Raw genomic sequence first — 16,996 nt, 5'->3', positions numbered from 1 at the left:
GAGTGGATCCTTAGAGTAATCTTTGTATTCCTGACACTTAGCAGATGCTCAAAAATTTTGTGGACTCAGTGAACAAACAAATGCAACTTAGACTTAAAGAAATATTTTTAAATGTTTCTAAGGTAGCTATAAAAGTTTCTGTATCTAAATCTTGTAGGCTGAGTCAACTTTAAAGACTGTCAGCTTTTAGATTTGTTAATAACTTTTAAGTTTCATTAATAATATATTCTCACATTTGACTAATATAGCTTTTACCTAAGTAACGAAATTGCCTCTAACTCAAGCATTATATCCAACAGCTGAAAATGTATCAGCAATACAAAATGCTCACCTTAATATATATTCAGAATAACTTTCGGATATATTTTTTTCCCTTCAAATTGATGAGATATTTTATGACAAGCACTCTTAAAAGGAAATTTATGTATAACATCACTGTTGCTAAATATGCCAGATGAAACAGTTTAAAACCACTCCAAGAACTTAGTGTACTCAAGTGCAAACATACAATTTAAAAGTATTTTTATTCATAAATTACATATTTTTATATCATGCTATTGGATATAGGTCATTCAAATCTAAATTATCACTGTAAAATTAACTTATTTTCTTTTTCTTGTCAGCAAACATAACCAAGATGAAATAAAATGATATAATTCAAGCTATTCCTTGGCCTAAACGAGGCACACACATATTCAACTCACCAAAGTACTTATTTTAAGAACATCATGCCTTGTAGTACACCATGATTAACAATTTCACTACTGTCCCAAATATCATCAAGCAGTCCTTAATCTGTTAAGACTTTGGATATAATTGTTTTGATCACGTCTCACAAGGCATCACTAATCATGAATCTCTGCAAACAAGCACAATGTTCACCAGCAACACTTACCAATTAATATCTGACCACTCTTCATGGCAGAGCCGCCTGGCAGCAGGCCATGGACCACAAGTCTCTCTCCACTGCCCTGTTTTCCACTTTTTTTCCAGCTCCACTTGGTCTGATGGATAATCCCAACCAGGACTTCCAGAAGCTTGAGCTGCTCTTTGGCTTTGGTCACAGTTAACTTTTTGGGGTTTACATAAATATTCACATCCTTGTACCGCTGTTGGACAACAACTCCTGTTTTCTGATTGGATTGATGCTTTAGAATGGACACTGGCCCATTGTCATTACTATTTTTTTTATTGTAGCGCTTAGGTAAAAGACTTTTAGTTTTTAAAATTTTGGTAAACCGCTTGAGTTTAGGTTCATACTTTTTTCCTTCTTTGTAATCATCCTCTTCAATTATAATCTCATTTTCACTGAACCTGACATGGTTCACTGTAGGAGTCTCAGGAAGGAGGCTTTCTTCTTCATCCTCACTCAATTCCAAATAAAATAATTCTCCATTTTTCTGCACACTGTCCAGCCACTCAGGTTCAACATCACTGTGAAAAATAGAAAAGATACTCTGAATAGCAGCCAAACATAAGAAAAATAGTTATGTCTTTCAGGCACTGGGGGTGCAGGGAGGTGGGAGGAGGTGAAAGTTCTTTGATTCTTTCAAAGTCTCCTTACTATTTCTGATTTATTATAAGCATCAACATTATTTTCTAGGACACTTTTTAAGAGTCTTGAAGAAATGGGGTTGGAGGAGAGGGTATCAAAAAAGCATAGTGATAGAAAACAAAAAAAGGAGATGGCCTCCTTCTAGAATCTAAGGGTTTTTGTTTTTGTTTTTTTTCATTTTAATTCAGCCCTTGTAAGGTTATTGCCCACTTTAGACAATTTCATTGGACAATAATTTACATTAATAGTTGATTGTGCAATTATATCCAGACATAAGCCATTTGGAAATTGGACATAAAAACATCCTATTTGCATAGAAACTTCAGCATGGCTGTCATGTTAAAATGAAAGCTAAAGCCTACCATTATTAATAAGATTTGTTTATACAATAAATTTTCAAAAAACAAACATTCACCTCACCATAAACTCAAATCTCTGAAAACAACTAGTTTATAATCACATTTATAGTGATTGCTTCTATAGCTTATAATTTCCATAAAACTCCTTTTTATGAATAATTGTAGTAAGAAAAGTAAACCACGTATTACATAATTCATCATGTGATTGTTAAAAAAAATTTTAACTGGGAAGTAGGCCATTGAAAAAAACAAAAGTACTTCTTTTATAAAATGACTGAAACAGCATTAAAAAACAAAATGCTCATCTTTTTTTTTTTTTAAAGATCTTATTTATTTATTTGTTAGAGAGAGACACAGCGAGAGAGGGAACACAAGCAGGGGGAGTGGGAGAGGGAGAAGCTGGCCTCCCGCTGAGCAGGGAGCCCGATGTGGGGCTCGATCCCAGGACCCTGGGATCATGACCTAAGCCGAAGGCAGACGCTTAACGACTGAGCCACCCAGGCGCCCCCAAAATGCTCATCTTAAGGTAACAAACCTAATCACAAACTCCACCCTGCCTGTTTAATGTTATGAACACTTTACCTTTCAAACTGCTATTTTTTTAAAGCAAACTGGTTACAGTGGAAAATATGTTAAGAGAGCTGTAATATTTTGATGTAAAAGGGTATAATTTGTATTCTAATCATTCCATCAAATAGAAGACATTTCCGTTTTCTGCAGTGTTTATTAGCAACTCCGGTTCTTTTAACTTAACAGTCAACTGTCTCTCTAGGAGAGCCTGGGTGACTCAGTCGGTTAAGTGTCTGACGCTTGAATTCGGCTCAGGTCATGATCTCAGGGTCGTGAGATCCAGCCCCGTGTAGGGCTTGGGGACTGGTGCTGGGCTCCACACCAGGCTTGGAGCCTGCTTAAGATTCTCTCTCCCCCTCTTCCTCTGTCCCTCCCCCCACTGCATGCACAATGTGTTCTCTTTCTCTCTCTCAAAAAAAGTCAACTGTCTCTCTAAAAACTGTGAAAATTAATTTAAAAAAATGCACTATTCTATTACTCAACTCTGAAATTAACCACCTATCTCATCTGTGGCTGGCAATTAATACAGGATTTTCAACTATATATTAATGGTTAAAAAAGGCATACCTAACCCCAAATATCAAAACTAATATTTCTTTGGCACTTGTTGGTTCCCAATGTGTGGCATCATGTTAGCACCACTTAGCACCAGGTATTAACCATTTATCAGATGTTTCAACCATATCCATTTGTACCCACAGAAATTAGTATTTAATAACTCTGTAATTCTACTCTGAAGAATCTAAATAACTGCCTCCAATCATAAAAAATTTAGGTAAGTATGTACCATAATTTAAAATGGCACAATGTACATATCATGGTTATACACAATTACTTATGAAGATACGTATCAATTTAAACAATGAATGAAATCATTTGCTTCATAATCTCTCTCTTTTAATCTAGTATATTATTTGTATTAAATATGTGACCCCAAAGAAATACCTTTTCCCCTATGCTAAACATGAAGATGTTTCATCTTATCTCTAAAATTTGAATGAGAACCACTTTTTGGCTACGACTTAAAGATGGTGGGGGGGCACAGGACATTCAATCATGGTGGTGGTGTGGGGCACAGGACATTCAATCATGGAGCAAATGAACAGTGCCAGGTGCTTGGAAGGTACTAGAATTGTAATGATTAAAACATCAGTCCTTCCCTTGTCTAGTGGGGAAGAGAAAGTGAGAAAGAATTCACAATAATACACATGGTAAATGCAAAATAGAGGTCACCTAGTTTAGCCTGGGATTGAGGGTGAGGGCAGGGAGAATTTCTGGTAGAGGATACACAGAAGTAAGTTTTAAAAGAGTAAGTGGTTGGTGATGGGGATATGGGGGCCTGAAGGGGAAGAAGAAAAGACAATTCCAAGCAGAAATAACAGCATAAGCAGAGGCCTTGAGGGACTGTCTCTATGCCTATGTGGACAACTAAAACTAGTCTGGCCTATGTAGACAACTAAAGAAGGAACATACCTCAACATCACAAAGGCCATTTATGAAAAACGCACAGCTAATTTCATCCTCAAAGGGGAAAAACAGAGCTTTTCCTCTAAGGTCAGGAACAAGAGAGGGATGTCCACTCTCACCACTGTTATTTAACATAGTACTGGAAGTCCTAGCCTCAGCAATCAGACAACAAAAAGAAATAAAAGGCAATTGGCAGAGAAGAAGTAAAACTTCCACCATTTGCAGACAACATGTTACCCTATGTAGAAAACCTGAAAGACTCCACCAAAAAATTGCTATAATTGATATACAAATTCATTAAAGTCCCAGGATACAAAATCAATGTACAGAAATTTGTTGCATTTCTCTACACCAATAATGAAGCAGCAGAAGGAGAAATTAAGGAATTGATGCCATTTACAATTACACCAAAAAAAAGATAATTAGGAATAAACCTAACCACAGAGGTAAAAGATCTGTACTCTGAAACTATAAAACACTGATGAAAGAAATTGAAGATGACACAAAGAAATGGAAAAACATTCCATGCTCATGGATGGAAAGAACAGATATTGTTAAAATGTCTATACTACCCAAAGCAATCTACACATTTAATGCAATCCCTATCAAAATACCACCAGCATTTTTCACAGAGCTAGAACAATCAATCCTAAAATTGTATGGAACCACAAAAGACCCCAAATAGCCAAAGCAATCTTGAAAAAGAAAGGTAAAGCTGGTGACATCACAATTCCAGACCTCAAGTTATATTACAAAGGGGTAGTGATCAAGACAGTATGGTATTGGTGGAAAAACAGACACATAGATCAATGGAACAGAACAGAAAACCCAGATATGGACTCACAACCATACGGTCAACTTATCTTCAACAAAGCAGGAAAGAATATCCAACAGAAAAAAGACAGTCTCTTCAAAAATTGGTGCTGGGAAAACAGCCAATGTCAGAGAAGTTGCTGCCTGTACAGAAGAATGAAACTAGACCAATTTCTTACACCATACACAAAAATAAATTCAAAATGGATGAAAGACCTAATGGATGAAAGACCTAAATGAGACCTGAAATATTAAAAATCCTAGAAGAGAACACAGGCAGCAACTTCTTTTCTCTGACATTGGCTGTAGCAACTTTTTTCTAGATAGGTCCCCTGAGGCAAGGAAAACAAAAGCAAAAATGAACTACTGGGACTACATCAAAATAAAAAGCTTTTGCACAGCAAAGGAAACCATCAACAAAACTAGAAGGAAACCTTCAGAATGGGAGAAGATATTTGCAAATGACATATCTGATAAAGGGTATGTCCAAAATCTTAAAGAACTTATCAAACTCAACACCCAAAAAACTAATAATCCAGTTAAGAAATGGGCAGAACACATGAACAGACATTTTTCCAAAGACATACAGATGGCCAACAGACATATAAAAAGATGCTCAACATCACTCATCATCAGGGAAATACAAATCCAAACCACAATGAGATACCACCTCACACCTGTCAGTATAGCTAAAATTAACAACACAGGAAACAACAGATGTTGGTGAGGATACGGAGAAAGGGGAACCGAACCCTCTTACACTGCTGGTGGGAATGCAAACTGGTGCAGCCACTGTGGAAAAAGTATGGAAATTCCTCAAAAAGTTAAAAATAAAACTACCATATGATCCAATTGCAGTACTAGGTATTTACCTAAAGGATACAAAAATACTGATTCAAAGGGGTACATGCTCCCTAGTGTTTATAGCAGCATTATCAACAATAGCCAAAATATGGAAGCAGCCGAAGTATCCATCAACTGATGAATGGATAAAGAGGTGATACACACACACACACACACACACACACACACACACACACACACAGAGGAATATTATTCAGCCATAAAAAAGAATGAAATCTTGCCATTTGCAATGATGTGGATGGAGCTAGAGTATTATGCTAAGTGAAATAAGTCAGTCAGAGAAAGACAAATACCATATGATTTCACTCACAGGTGTAATTTAAGAAACAAAACAGATGAACATCGGAGGGGGTGAAGAAAGAGAGGCAAACCATAAAACAGATTCTTAAGTATAGAGAATAGACATGTTGGAAGGGGGATGAGCAGGGGAGGGGCTAAATAGGTGATAGGCATTAAGGAGGGCATTTGTTGTGATGAGCACTGGGTGCTGTAAGTAAGTGATGAATCACTAAATTCTACTCCTGAAACTAATATTACACTGTATGTTAACTAACTAGGAATTTTAATAAAATCTTATAAACAAAACAAAACAAAGCTAGTCTACGGTTGCCAAAGGTGGGGCACGAGAGGAAACGTAGTCAAGTCTTAATTTTACAAGGCCTTTTGGACCATGGCAAGGGGTTTGGATTTTATAGTGTAAGAGTTTTAGATAAAGATTTATGTGTCAGGTATCTCTGGATAGATCTGCTTTAATAAGAAATTGGAAGAAGGATTTGAGGTAGATAAGATTCAAGTCAAGAGACTAGTTAGGGGGATGTTTAGATACTAGGCAAAGATGGTATCTAAAGCAAGGCAGATATGAGGAATTCTTAATCTCAGGAAACAAACTGAGGGTTGCTGGAGTGGTGGGGGTGGGAGGGATGGGGTGGCTGGGTGATAAACATCGGGGAGGGTATGTGCTATGGTGAGCGCTGTGAATTGTGTAAGACTGTTGAATCACAGACCTGTACCTCTGAAACAAATAATACATTATATGTTAACAAAAAAAACAAAAAAGAAGGAGAAGATAGCAGGAAGGGAAGAATGAAGGGGGGAAATCGGAGGGGAGACGAACCATGAGAGACTATGGACTCTGAGAAGCAAACTGAGGGTTCTAGAGGGCAGGAGGATGGGGGGGATGGGTTAGCCTGGTGATGGGTATTAAAGAGGGCACATACTGAATGGAGCACTGGGTGTTATACGCAAACAATGAATCATGGAACACTACATCAAAAACTAATGATGTGATGTATGGTGATTAACCTAACATAATAATAAAAATAAATAGATAAATAAAGCAAGGCAGAAAACATGGAAAGTAAGAAAAACATTTAAGAAATGCTTGAAAATCTCTGTACTTTGAGACTGATTAGATGAGATGATGACAGAGGAAGGAATTAATGTCGACCAGATTCCTAGTTGGTGACTGTACTTTCATGCATCCTTTAATCATACATATGGACAGACTCATTTTATATAAATGGGAACAAAACTATAATACATGTCATCTTCCCTTCCTACTTTTCACTGACATAAATGTTAAATATTCATGTTCTTAAAATCATAAAATCATATAAAAACATATACAGGATTATGCTGTCATTGTTTTGAAAAACTAGAATTATTACATATTCTATTATATATAAATATAATGTGGACGGGCACCTGGGTGGCTCAGTCATTAAGCGTCTGCCTTCGGCTCAGGTCATGATCCCAGTGTCCTGGGATCGAGCCCCGCATCAGGCTCCCTGCTCAGCGGGAAGCCTGCTTCTCCCTCTCCCACTCCCCCTGCTTGTGTTCCCTCTCTCGCTGTGTCTCTCTGTCAAATAAATAAAATCTTAATAAAAAATAAATAAATAAATAAAATGTGGAATCATCTTTCAAATGTGTGTGTGTATATATATATATGTATATATACACATACCTTTAACATGTATCACCCCTAATGGCTGCATTAATGGTTCCTATCAAGGATGAAGTACATTTGGTCATTCACCTCCTTATAAGCTAGCTTTGTGTTCAGTATTTGTTTTACCCTTATGGACAATGATACAGTAACCATCCTTATATGTATGTATACATATACATTTTTATCCAAAGATTATACCAATTCACATTTCCACCAACAACGAATGAGATCCATTTTCCTCACCTCTAAATTTAAAAGATACTTCACTTTAAGAGGAAGAAGAAATTAAAAGAAGGGAGATAAGAGGAACAGGAACAAAGACAGGGAAATGAATGTACGAGACTCATGAAAGAAGGAAACATGTATAGCAAAAAAAAAAAAAAATGAACTGAGAAGTCACAAAGACCTGGGTTCAAATTCTGTTCTATTGACATTTTTACTTTTCTAAGCTTTAGTTTTTCTCTTCTAGAAAACAGGTTATAGCTACCTCACATGGCTGTTATCAACAGTAAATTTAAAAATGTGCTTGGCATGGTAAGCGTCAAATTAATATCAGTCCCTTTCCTCTTGCCCAACAGAATCAAAAATGTAGAGAAACTTATAACTTTATTAGTTATAGCACTCATACTTCTGTATTCTTCCAACCCCTGGCAATAAAGGAAGATGTCTCCAATGACCTCTATTTGCTAGGCTCCAGGCTAAGTGCTATTGGCATAAGAAGCAAACTAGAGGGGTGCCTAGGTGGCTCAGTCGTTAAGCGTCTGCCTTCCGCTCAGGTCATGATCCCAGGGTTCTGGGATTGAGCCCCGCGTTGGGCTCCCTGCTCGGTGGGAAGCCTGCTTCTCCCTCTCCCACTCCCCCTGCTTGTGTTTTCTCTCTCGCTGTGTCTCTCTGTCAAATAAATAAAATCTTTAAAAAAAAAGAAGCAAACTAGATGCGGCCTCTGTGGCTCCCATAGTTCAGTATTCTTGGAAGGTTCCTTATTTTCTACTCCAGATGATTAATTCCTATTTGGATAAACATCAAGAGCATAACTGATTAATGTGTTAGAAAGTTTAACAGAGTTGTAAAGACTGTATTCTCAAACTAGTTCTACTAGAAGAGGGTGTATTAAAGACAACAACTATGAAAAAACCAACCTTTCAGTCCAACTATTATTAATAACAAAATTAAACAAATTAATATTATATGTTGATACTCCCTCCTCCAGGAGATGGAGCTTAATCCTTCCTCCCCTTTAATGTGAACTGGACTTAGTGACGCATTCCAAAGAACAGAGTATGGAAAGTGAGAAACAGTAACTTCACAGTGAAGAAACCTTGCAGACATTACCTTAACCAAGCGATCCAGGTTATGAAAAACAAGAAACAAAAAGAAACTGTCACAGACCACAGGAAACTAGGGAGACTTAATGACTAAATGCAATATGATATCCTGGATTAGATCCTAGAACAGAAAAAGGACGTAAGGATTTTCAAATAAAGTCTGGAGTTTATTTAATAGTACTGTACTAATGTTAATTTCTTAGTTCTGGCAAACATACCATAGTTGTGTAAGATGTTAACATCAGGGGAAACTGGGTGAAGGATATAAGGGAACTCTCTGTACTATGTTTGCAACTTTTCTGTAAATCTAAACTTAATGCCAAAAGAAAATGCTTATTTTGAAAAAAGAATTAACTCTAGCAGCTTTAATTCTGATTTTTATAATACAGATTTTCTAAGTGTTCTTTAATCTCTTTTCTCAGATCCTATGGTACAAACTGCAAAGTTATCATTGTGTAAATGTCTTTCAATGAGATTATTTTGTTTATTCCACTTTTCTCTGAACAGAAACAATTGTATATTCATTGCCTGCAAAGTTTGAGGACAGTTTCATTGGTTTTCAAGGCTCTAAATGATGTAGTAAACATGAGCAGAGTCCTTCTTCCCAAAGAAAGATTTGCTAATTTGCAAATAACCAAGTTCACTTACATAAACAGTAACATAACTATATTAAAGAAAATGAACTTCAGATAATGCTAATAAGTTTCTCAATTCATATTCAAGAATTCTACACTGAGGGGCGCCTGGGTGGCTCAGTCGGTTAAGCATCTGCCTTCAGCTCAGGTCATGATCCCAGAGTCCTGGGATTGACCCTGTATCAGGCCCCCTGCTCAGTGGGGAGCCTGCTTCTCCCTCACCCTCTTCCTCTCCCACTCCCCCTGCTTGTGTTCCCTCTCTCGCTGTCTCTCTCTCTGTCAAATAAATAAATCTTAAAAAAAAAAAAAGAATTCTACACTGATACTAATTTTTTTCTTCTAAATTATTGAATCTCTCAGGTCCTTATTTACATTGCCAACACTTTTTATCAATTGAAATGGTATTAGGATTTTCTTGGCTACCACAAGAAAAGTTATGAATAGCCAGACCTACTGGTTCATTTCCTTAAGGAAAACAGACTTTTGCTACTACTCCAAACCTGTTACAGTATACTTTGTTTTCCTTTTTAGTGGGCAAAAGCACCAAAGTGGTCAACACACATGGTGCTACTATGTACAGCAGGACAATTCTAGGGACAAAGAAAAACCACACTCAATAAAAACGCACACAATAAAAATATCATAACAAATAAATATGGATTCTATCTGGTGTTTGTTCAGTACTGGTCTGTCCAACACTTTCTGTGTTTGTTTTTCTGTGCTCTGTCTACCAGCAATATCTAATTTTCATCCTTGAAGTCTTTTGATTGTTTTCTAGAAGAAAGCCATAGTTTGAATGGTTAAAATCTATGCCAGATGTTATGGCAGCTTGAGGGGTGGGGAACCTGGGATGGCTGGTGTTCTTTCTAGCCTAGCCACGGTCACCACTGGAACAAATGTGAAGCATGGTAGAGAAAAGGAAGGGATCAGCCAGTAAATTATTGTGTACTCACCGCATGAAATAAATTTTTACATCAGGAAGATATCTCCACTGGAACTATACTAATAATGACCCCATTCCCAGGACTACATTCCCTACCGCCACCCCCTTCAGTTAAATGGAGCATGCTTACAAAGCACTAAGTTAGGGATAAGATCTGAGCCTGGCAAAATTGAAATCATAGGCCAGCAAAACATTTTGTGATAGGGCATTTTTGTACTTTTAAAAATGTCAGATGGACTGAGGGCTCATCACCTAGCTAAAATGCATGTGCCAACAGTGAAGAACAAAAACCGCTATAGGAGAGCCAAATTTGGAGAAATTAGGTCTAAGAAGTATCAAAAAAGGTAAAGGAGAAGATAGCACATAAGTGGGACATTGAATGATTTTGACAAGATAGGAAGAAAGGGTGTTTCAGAGAGAACAAAGGACATACAAGTATAGGTGTGAAAGTACACCAGAGATATGAGAATGAGTGTATGTTTCTGCATAGTAATATTAAGCACTGAATGTTTGTGTCTCCCCAAAATGTGTATGTTGAAACCCTATCACTCAATGAGATGGTATTAGGAGAGGGACCTTTGGGAAGCAATTAGGATTAGATGAGGCCATGAGGATGGAGTCCTGGTGAATGGGATTAGTGCCCTCATAAGGGTCATGAGAAAGCTTGCTTGTTCTCTCTGCTCTCTGCCATGTAAGGATACAAAGAGAAGTCAGCAATCTACAACTTGGAGGAGGGTCTTCACCAGAACCTGACCATGCTGGTACAGTGATCTTGAACTACCAGCCTTCAGAATTGTGAGAAATAAATTTCTGTTGTTTATAAGCTACTCAGTCTATGCTATTTTATTTTATTTTATTTATTTATTTTTTTGAGAGAGAGTGTATGTGCGAGCAGGAACGGGGGTGAGGGTACATAGGGAGAGGGATAGAGAATCTTAAGCAGGTCCATGCCCAGTGCAGAGCCCAATGTGGGGCTCAATCCTAGGACCCTGAGATCATGACCTGAGCCAAAATCAAGAGTCAGATGCTTAATCGACTGAGCCACCCAGGCACTCTATACTATTTTTTAAATAGCAGCCCAAGGTAAGACAAGTGGGAATAAAGAAGGCTTTAAAGAAGGAAGATCATCAAAGATGAGATCAGAGAGGCTAGGGACAGATCTGAAACAGCTTTAAAATCATCCTAAGGAATCTGGAATTTATTTGGGAGGCCACCGAGCTTTTGAGTACTACAGAAAAATGATTTACTACCCTTTTTTTTTTAGAACAGTTTTAGGTTCAAAGCAAAATTGAGTTGAAGGTACAGAGAGACTCCCTTCCTCCCACCTCCTCCATTATCAACATCTCCCACCAGAGTGATACATTTGTTACAATGGATAAACCTATACTCATATATTATAATCACCCCAAATCCATACTTTACATTACAGTTCACTCCTGGTGGTGTATATTTTACAGGTTTAGGTAAATGTATAATGACATGTATCATCCACCATTATAGTATTATACAGAGTAGTTTCACTGCCCTAACACAATTATCTTATTACTTCAAATTTTAAAATAAAAGTCAGAATAAATGAAGGCGCATAAATCTTCTCAATCAATACCAGGAAGATAGTTTTCATGTAAAGAAAAGCCATGTCTTTGGTGAGAAGTATATAGGGGTCTTCTTTCTTTTGTGCATATTTCAAATTTTTCAGAAAAAATAATTTTGAATTAAGAAAAAAGAAAAGCATGTCTTTATTAGGTCATCTACACAAAGATTTTATAGAAATGTCTGCACATTCAGCCTTCAGTTTTCTCTTTAACCACACTGCCCCTTAGAACATGTAGTGTTCTCCCTCCTGAAGATATGGAGGAAGTTGTGAAACTGCTGACAAAGATGAGAAAACTTGTTATGAGAGAGATCTCATAAAACGATAGCTTATAACCAAGAATTCTTCTAATTCTGAACCCCTCAAGACCAGGGAAAACTTGATGAAATTAAAATGTTAACACTTTTAGGCAAGCAAAATAATCTTGTAAAATTTGCATTTCTCTTAGAGAATCCTCTACTGTATGTATATATCAAATCACCACATTGTACACCTTAAATATATACAATTTTTATTTGTCAATTATACTTCCATAAAGCTGGGGGAAAATGAGGAAACTCAGCTTGGATTGACCCTCTTCCAAATCAAATACATGTCACCTCTACCATCAACTCCTCTTTGTCTTCTTGTCAATCCCTCACCATCAACTGTTCACAATTTTCCTGTTCCTAGGATTTAACAAATCTCACAGTCAACAAAATTCAGAGTTAAGTAAATACTCTCATTCCCATTTTAACATGTGAAAACTGATCCTTACAGAAGTCATGTGACACATGTAAGGCCATATGGTTAGTGGCAGGGTAAAGAGAAATGTTGTCTGACCCCTATCTTAATCCAATACTCATTACACTGCACCAGGATGATTATTTCAGGCAACATTATAAAGAAATTCCATTGTAATTGAAGTGGTTGAATTCTTTGCAATACAACCATCAGTGACCAAGCCTGACATATTAGCTGTTTTTTAAATCTCAGCCTTCTTTTCTGGATCACAGGGATGACCTAGTTAAGCACATGAATATTTGCTTCATTTTATTTAGCTTCATTGGTAATATTCACACATGTGTTTAATTCTATCTTTGATCCAAACTGCCACAATATACCTTTTTATAGTAGGTTCTCTAAGAGAAAAATGATTTAGAACTGTGTTCTAGAAAGCAAATTCTGGCAGCTGTAGGGAAAAAAGACTAGAGATAAAAGACGAGGCATCCAGATCAGTTAGAAGGCTACTCCACTCTTATATGGGAGTCAAGTGCTTTAAGTCAGGCAGTGCCTCTGAAGAAAAGAAAGAAGGAGGGGTGGCTATCAGAAAAGGAAATCAACAAGACTGGAGACTTATTAGATCTGAAGACATGAGCAAGGAGAGAATGATGTCAGTAAGTAAGATGGGCAATGCTAGAGGAGAAACAGGGAAGATATGAATTATCTTCAAACACACTGAGTTGGAAGTAGAAAGGGTAGCAAAGAATTGCCATTTCTCATCATAAACTTAGATAAACACTGTTTGAATTTCTAATCTATGTAATTTGATAAAAGAGAAAGTAAATTAAAAGAAAAAAGAAGTCAGGGTTCGGAGCAGAAGAAAAAGGGAATTATCCTAAACTGGATGTTAATACAGTGTATGGCATCATGACTTCGAAGTATTTTGATTCTTCAAGTATAACATTCCTATGTTAAAACCCAAGAAAAGGATAAATTTTGGTATATTCATACAATGGAATCCTGTTCAGAAGTTTAAAAAGAATGAACTACATACAGGCAACAACATGGGCAATTCCTATCTCTTAGCTTTGATGAGAAAGATTAGGTTCACATGTTCACATGTCCCTGTGCCTTTGATTATGAAGTGATCTCGTCCAGAGGTGCCTGGGCGGCTCAGTTGGTTAAGTGTCCCATGGTTGGTTTTGATTCAGGTCATGATCTCAGGGTCATGAGATTCCACGGCAGGTTCCACACTCAGCACAGAGTCAGCGTGAGATTCTCCCTTGCCCTCTGCCCCTCCCCCATCCCACATGCTCGCTCTCTCTAAATAAATAAATAAAATCTTAAAAAAAAAAAAAGAAGTAATTTTGTCCAAACTGGGAAGACCACTTCTGCAGTGGTGACTCTGCAGGTTAGAGAAGTAAATAGGAACAGACCAGAACCTACCCGGTCAGATCAGCAAATCAATTCTCATGTCCTACACACGAAGAAGGAACAAACGTAAAATCTGAATCTTTTTTTTTTTAAAGATTTTATTTATTTATTTGACAGAGAGAGAGACGGTAAGAGAAGGAACACAAGCAGGGGGAGTGGAGAGGAAGAAGCAAGCTTCCCGCCGAGCAGGGAGCCAGATGTGGGGCTCGATCCCAGGCCCCTGGGATCACGACCAGAGCCGAAGGCAGACGTTTAACAACTGAGCCACCAGGCGCCCCATAAAATCTGAATCTTGACAGGACTTGAAAATATAGACCAGCCAAATATTTTACAATAGAGATTTACTGTACTTTTACTATTAGGAAGATAAACAGTGGAACATTTGGAGTAACGAGTGAATGACTAATCTGGAAAGCTTAATGCCCTTTAAAAAAAAAAATATATATATATATATACACACAAATGTTTATATATGTATATATAAAATCCATATTTACATGTATTTTGAATCACAAAATGTTTTGAGGTAACAAGTTTTCTTAACACAAGGTCCTCAGATTGCTCATTTCCTAGGAAACAGGGCTAGTTCATTTACCTTCATTCCATTAAAATCCGGGCACTCCATTTGCAATCAGGTCTCCTAAATTTCTATACTGAAACACTCAGCTGTGTGACTATGGGTAAATTACAGATTCTCTCTGAGCTAAAAATGTGTGTTTCTAAGATGTAGAGAAACCAAAAGCTTGAGTCTCACAAGGTCTATGACTCCCACAGCAAGACCAAATTAGGTTTCCTGTAACCCATACTTCATCCAGTGCCTCACTTGATAACCATAATTTTTAAATTATTTTTTAAATGACCACAGCAGAAGATTACACAAAATACTTGATAGTCTCTTCAAGAATGTAATCTGTCCTTATTGAGCCTCTAGAGTATATTAAGTAGTCATTAGTTTTCCCTTACCCTTTTAAAGATAATGGCAAAATTTTTTTACATACCCAGAGGTGGAAATAATTGCCAAGTAATTTTTACTCCTAAATACACATTAAATACTTGTAATCATTGTTCCTAAATAATACACTTAAAATGTCATCCTAAAACTGACTATGCATGGCAGTCTATTATGGGATTGGTTGAGGTTTTGGCACCTAAACCTTTTCACTGTTAGTCATTCATTTCAAACTAGGGCTAATTTACTTTTCCAAAAAGGTCTTAATTCATAGCAGTAAGAAACAGATTTCTTCAACATTGAAATAGCATTGGGTCCTATGAATCAAAATAGCTTTTTCAATATTATTAAGGATTAAAAAGTGGAAAATAACACTTAGATATTTTGTATTTTAAAAATTCCATTATTGGGACACCTGGGTGGCTCAGTCGGTTAAGCGTCTGCCCTCAGCTCCTGGTCATGATCCCTGGGTCCTAGGATTGAGTCCCACATCCGGCTCCTTGTGTAGCAGGGAGTCTGCTTCTCCCTCTGCCTGCCGCTCCCCCTGCTTGTGCTCTCTCTCTGACAAATAAATAAAAATCTTTTTAAAAAATAAAAATTACATATGACACTAAGTAGAAAACAAGAAAACCATGAGAACGCATAGGAAAATATAGCAGAAATACCCCAAAATGCTGAGAAGTTGTCCTTGAAGGTGAAGACTATGGGTGGATTTTCTTTTATATACTACCCATTTTTATAACAAGAAAAAAAATCTGTATAATTTAAATAGTTGATTTATAAAACGTGGAGGGTACCCTTCCACTAAAATCACAAAGATCATAACAGCAGAGAAGACACTGCGATAGGATCAGAGTTTTGTGACCATCCTAACAGATATACCCGTAAATTGAGAACCCGCCACAGAGGAGAACCTCCTCATCTGACAATCATAAAAAGCCCCCAATAGCGAAGAAGGGCACGTCACTGCGGCTCACAGCACCGCACAACTGGAACGTGGCTCAAATAAATCCCTCTGATTACAGAACCTCAAACACTCAATCCCAACTACGCCAACATTCTGGCAGTCCCCCCCAGGCCACGTGTACACTCTCTGGATTGAAAGGATGGATTTAATTGTCCCTTTTCAAGACTCTTACTCATAATCGCTACTCGCTGAGGAGTATGAACCCGAGTAGCTGACCCGATCTTCGTAATCGCAATCCTCATCTTCTTGTGAAGAGGGGTCTCCAGGGAGCTCATCTGGGCTATGACGCGAGCCACACGAAATCGGAGACGCCATCATCAGGAATGCAATAGCTACAAGTCGTGTAATTCAAATCTCGAAACTACGGCTCGCCCTAACCGCCATGTTGTCTCCGCTGGGGAAAGGGCAGGGGCCACGTGACGGCCGACCCTTGGCTGCAATTGGTGGCGGTTGGGTCGCCAGGGAGACGAGGAAGCTTTCCCGAGAGCGCGAGAACTACTCAAAGAAGCCAAAGAGGTGAAATTTCCAGGAGGGCGTCTCAGTTGGAGGAATTCAAGTAGCTAAAACTTCACCGCTTAGCCTCTCCTAAATGCACTCTTTTGGAGCCGCATAATTTATCAACAGCGGAGACCCACTGGTGGGTTCCCCCCCCCCTTTTTCTTCCAGTTTGCACTTTGCCCTTTCTACGAGGAACAGCTGCCCAAAGCCTTAGAGTCTAGCACGAAGCCTGGGGTTCCCTTGAGGTAAAGGAAACTCCTCTCTACCTTTCCTCGGGGCCTCTGCCTCTTGTGCTGGGAAGGGACGCTTTTAAGCAACGCCCTCTAAGAGGTGCTAATATAAATAACGCCCCATTGTTTCTTTGGTTTTCATA

General features: G+C 37.9%; 1 protein-coding gene across 6 annotated transcripts in view; it reads right to left on the bottom strand.

Annotated features, from left to right (window-relative positions):
• Positions 1-16,742, bottom strand: part of INTU (inturned planar cell polarity protein) — an 89,492-nt gene extending 72,750 nt beyond the window's left edge. For all 6 annotated transcript variants that reach the window (XM_032412796.1, XM_032412799.1, XM_032412800.1 and 3 more), the window contains exons 1-2: positions 16,298-16,742; positions 896-1,434 (exon numbers count right to left, since the gene is read on the bottom strand). In XM_032412796.1, the coding sequence (XP_032268687.1) occupies positions 896-1,434; positions 16,298-16,443 (685 nt within the window). In that variant the 5' untranslated portion in view covers positions 16,444-16,742. The remainder of the gene's footprint in view (positions 1-895; positions 1,435-16,297) is intronic.
• Positions 16,743-16,996: the final 254 nt, after the last annotated feature.

This window comes from Phoca vitulina, unplaced genomic scaffold (assembly GCF_004348235.1).
Source record: "Phoca vitulina isolate PV1807 unplaced genomic scaffold, GSC_HSeal_1.0 scaffold14, whole genome shotgun sequence".
NCBI classification, from domain to species: Eukaryota; Metazoa; Chordata; class Mammalia; order Carnivora; family Phocidae; genus Phoca; species Phoca vitulina.
This window is presented reverse-complemented; position numbering and strand designations above follow the sequence as displayed.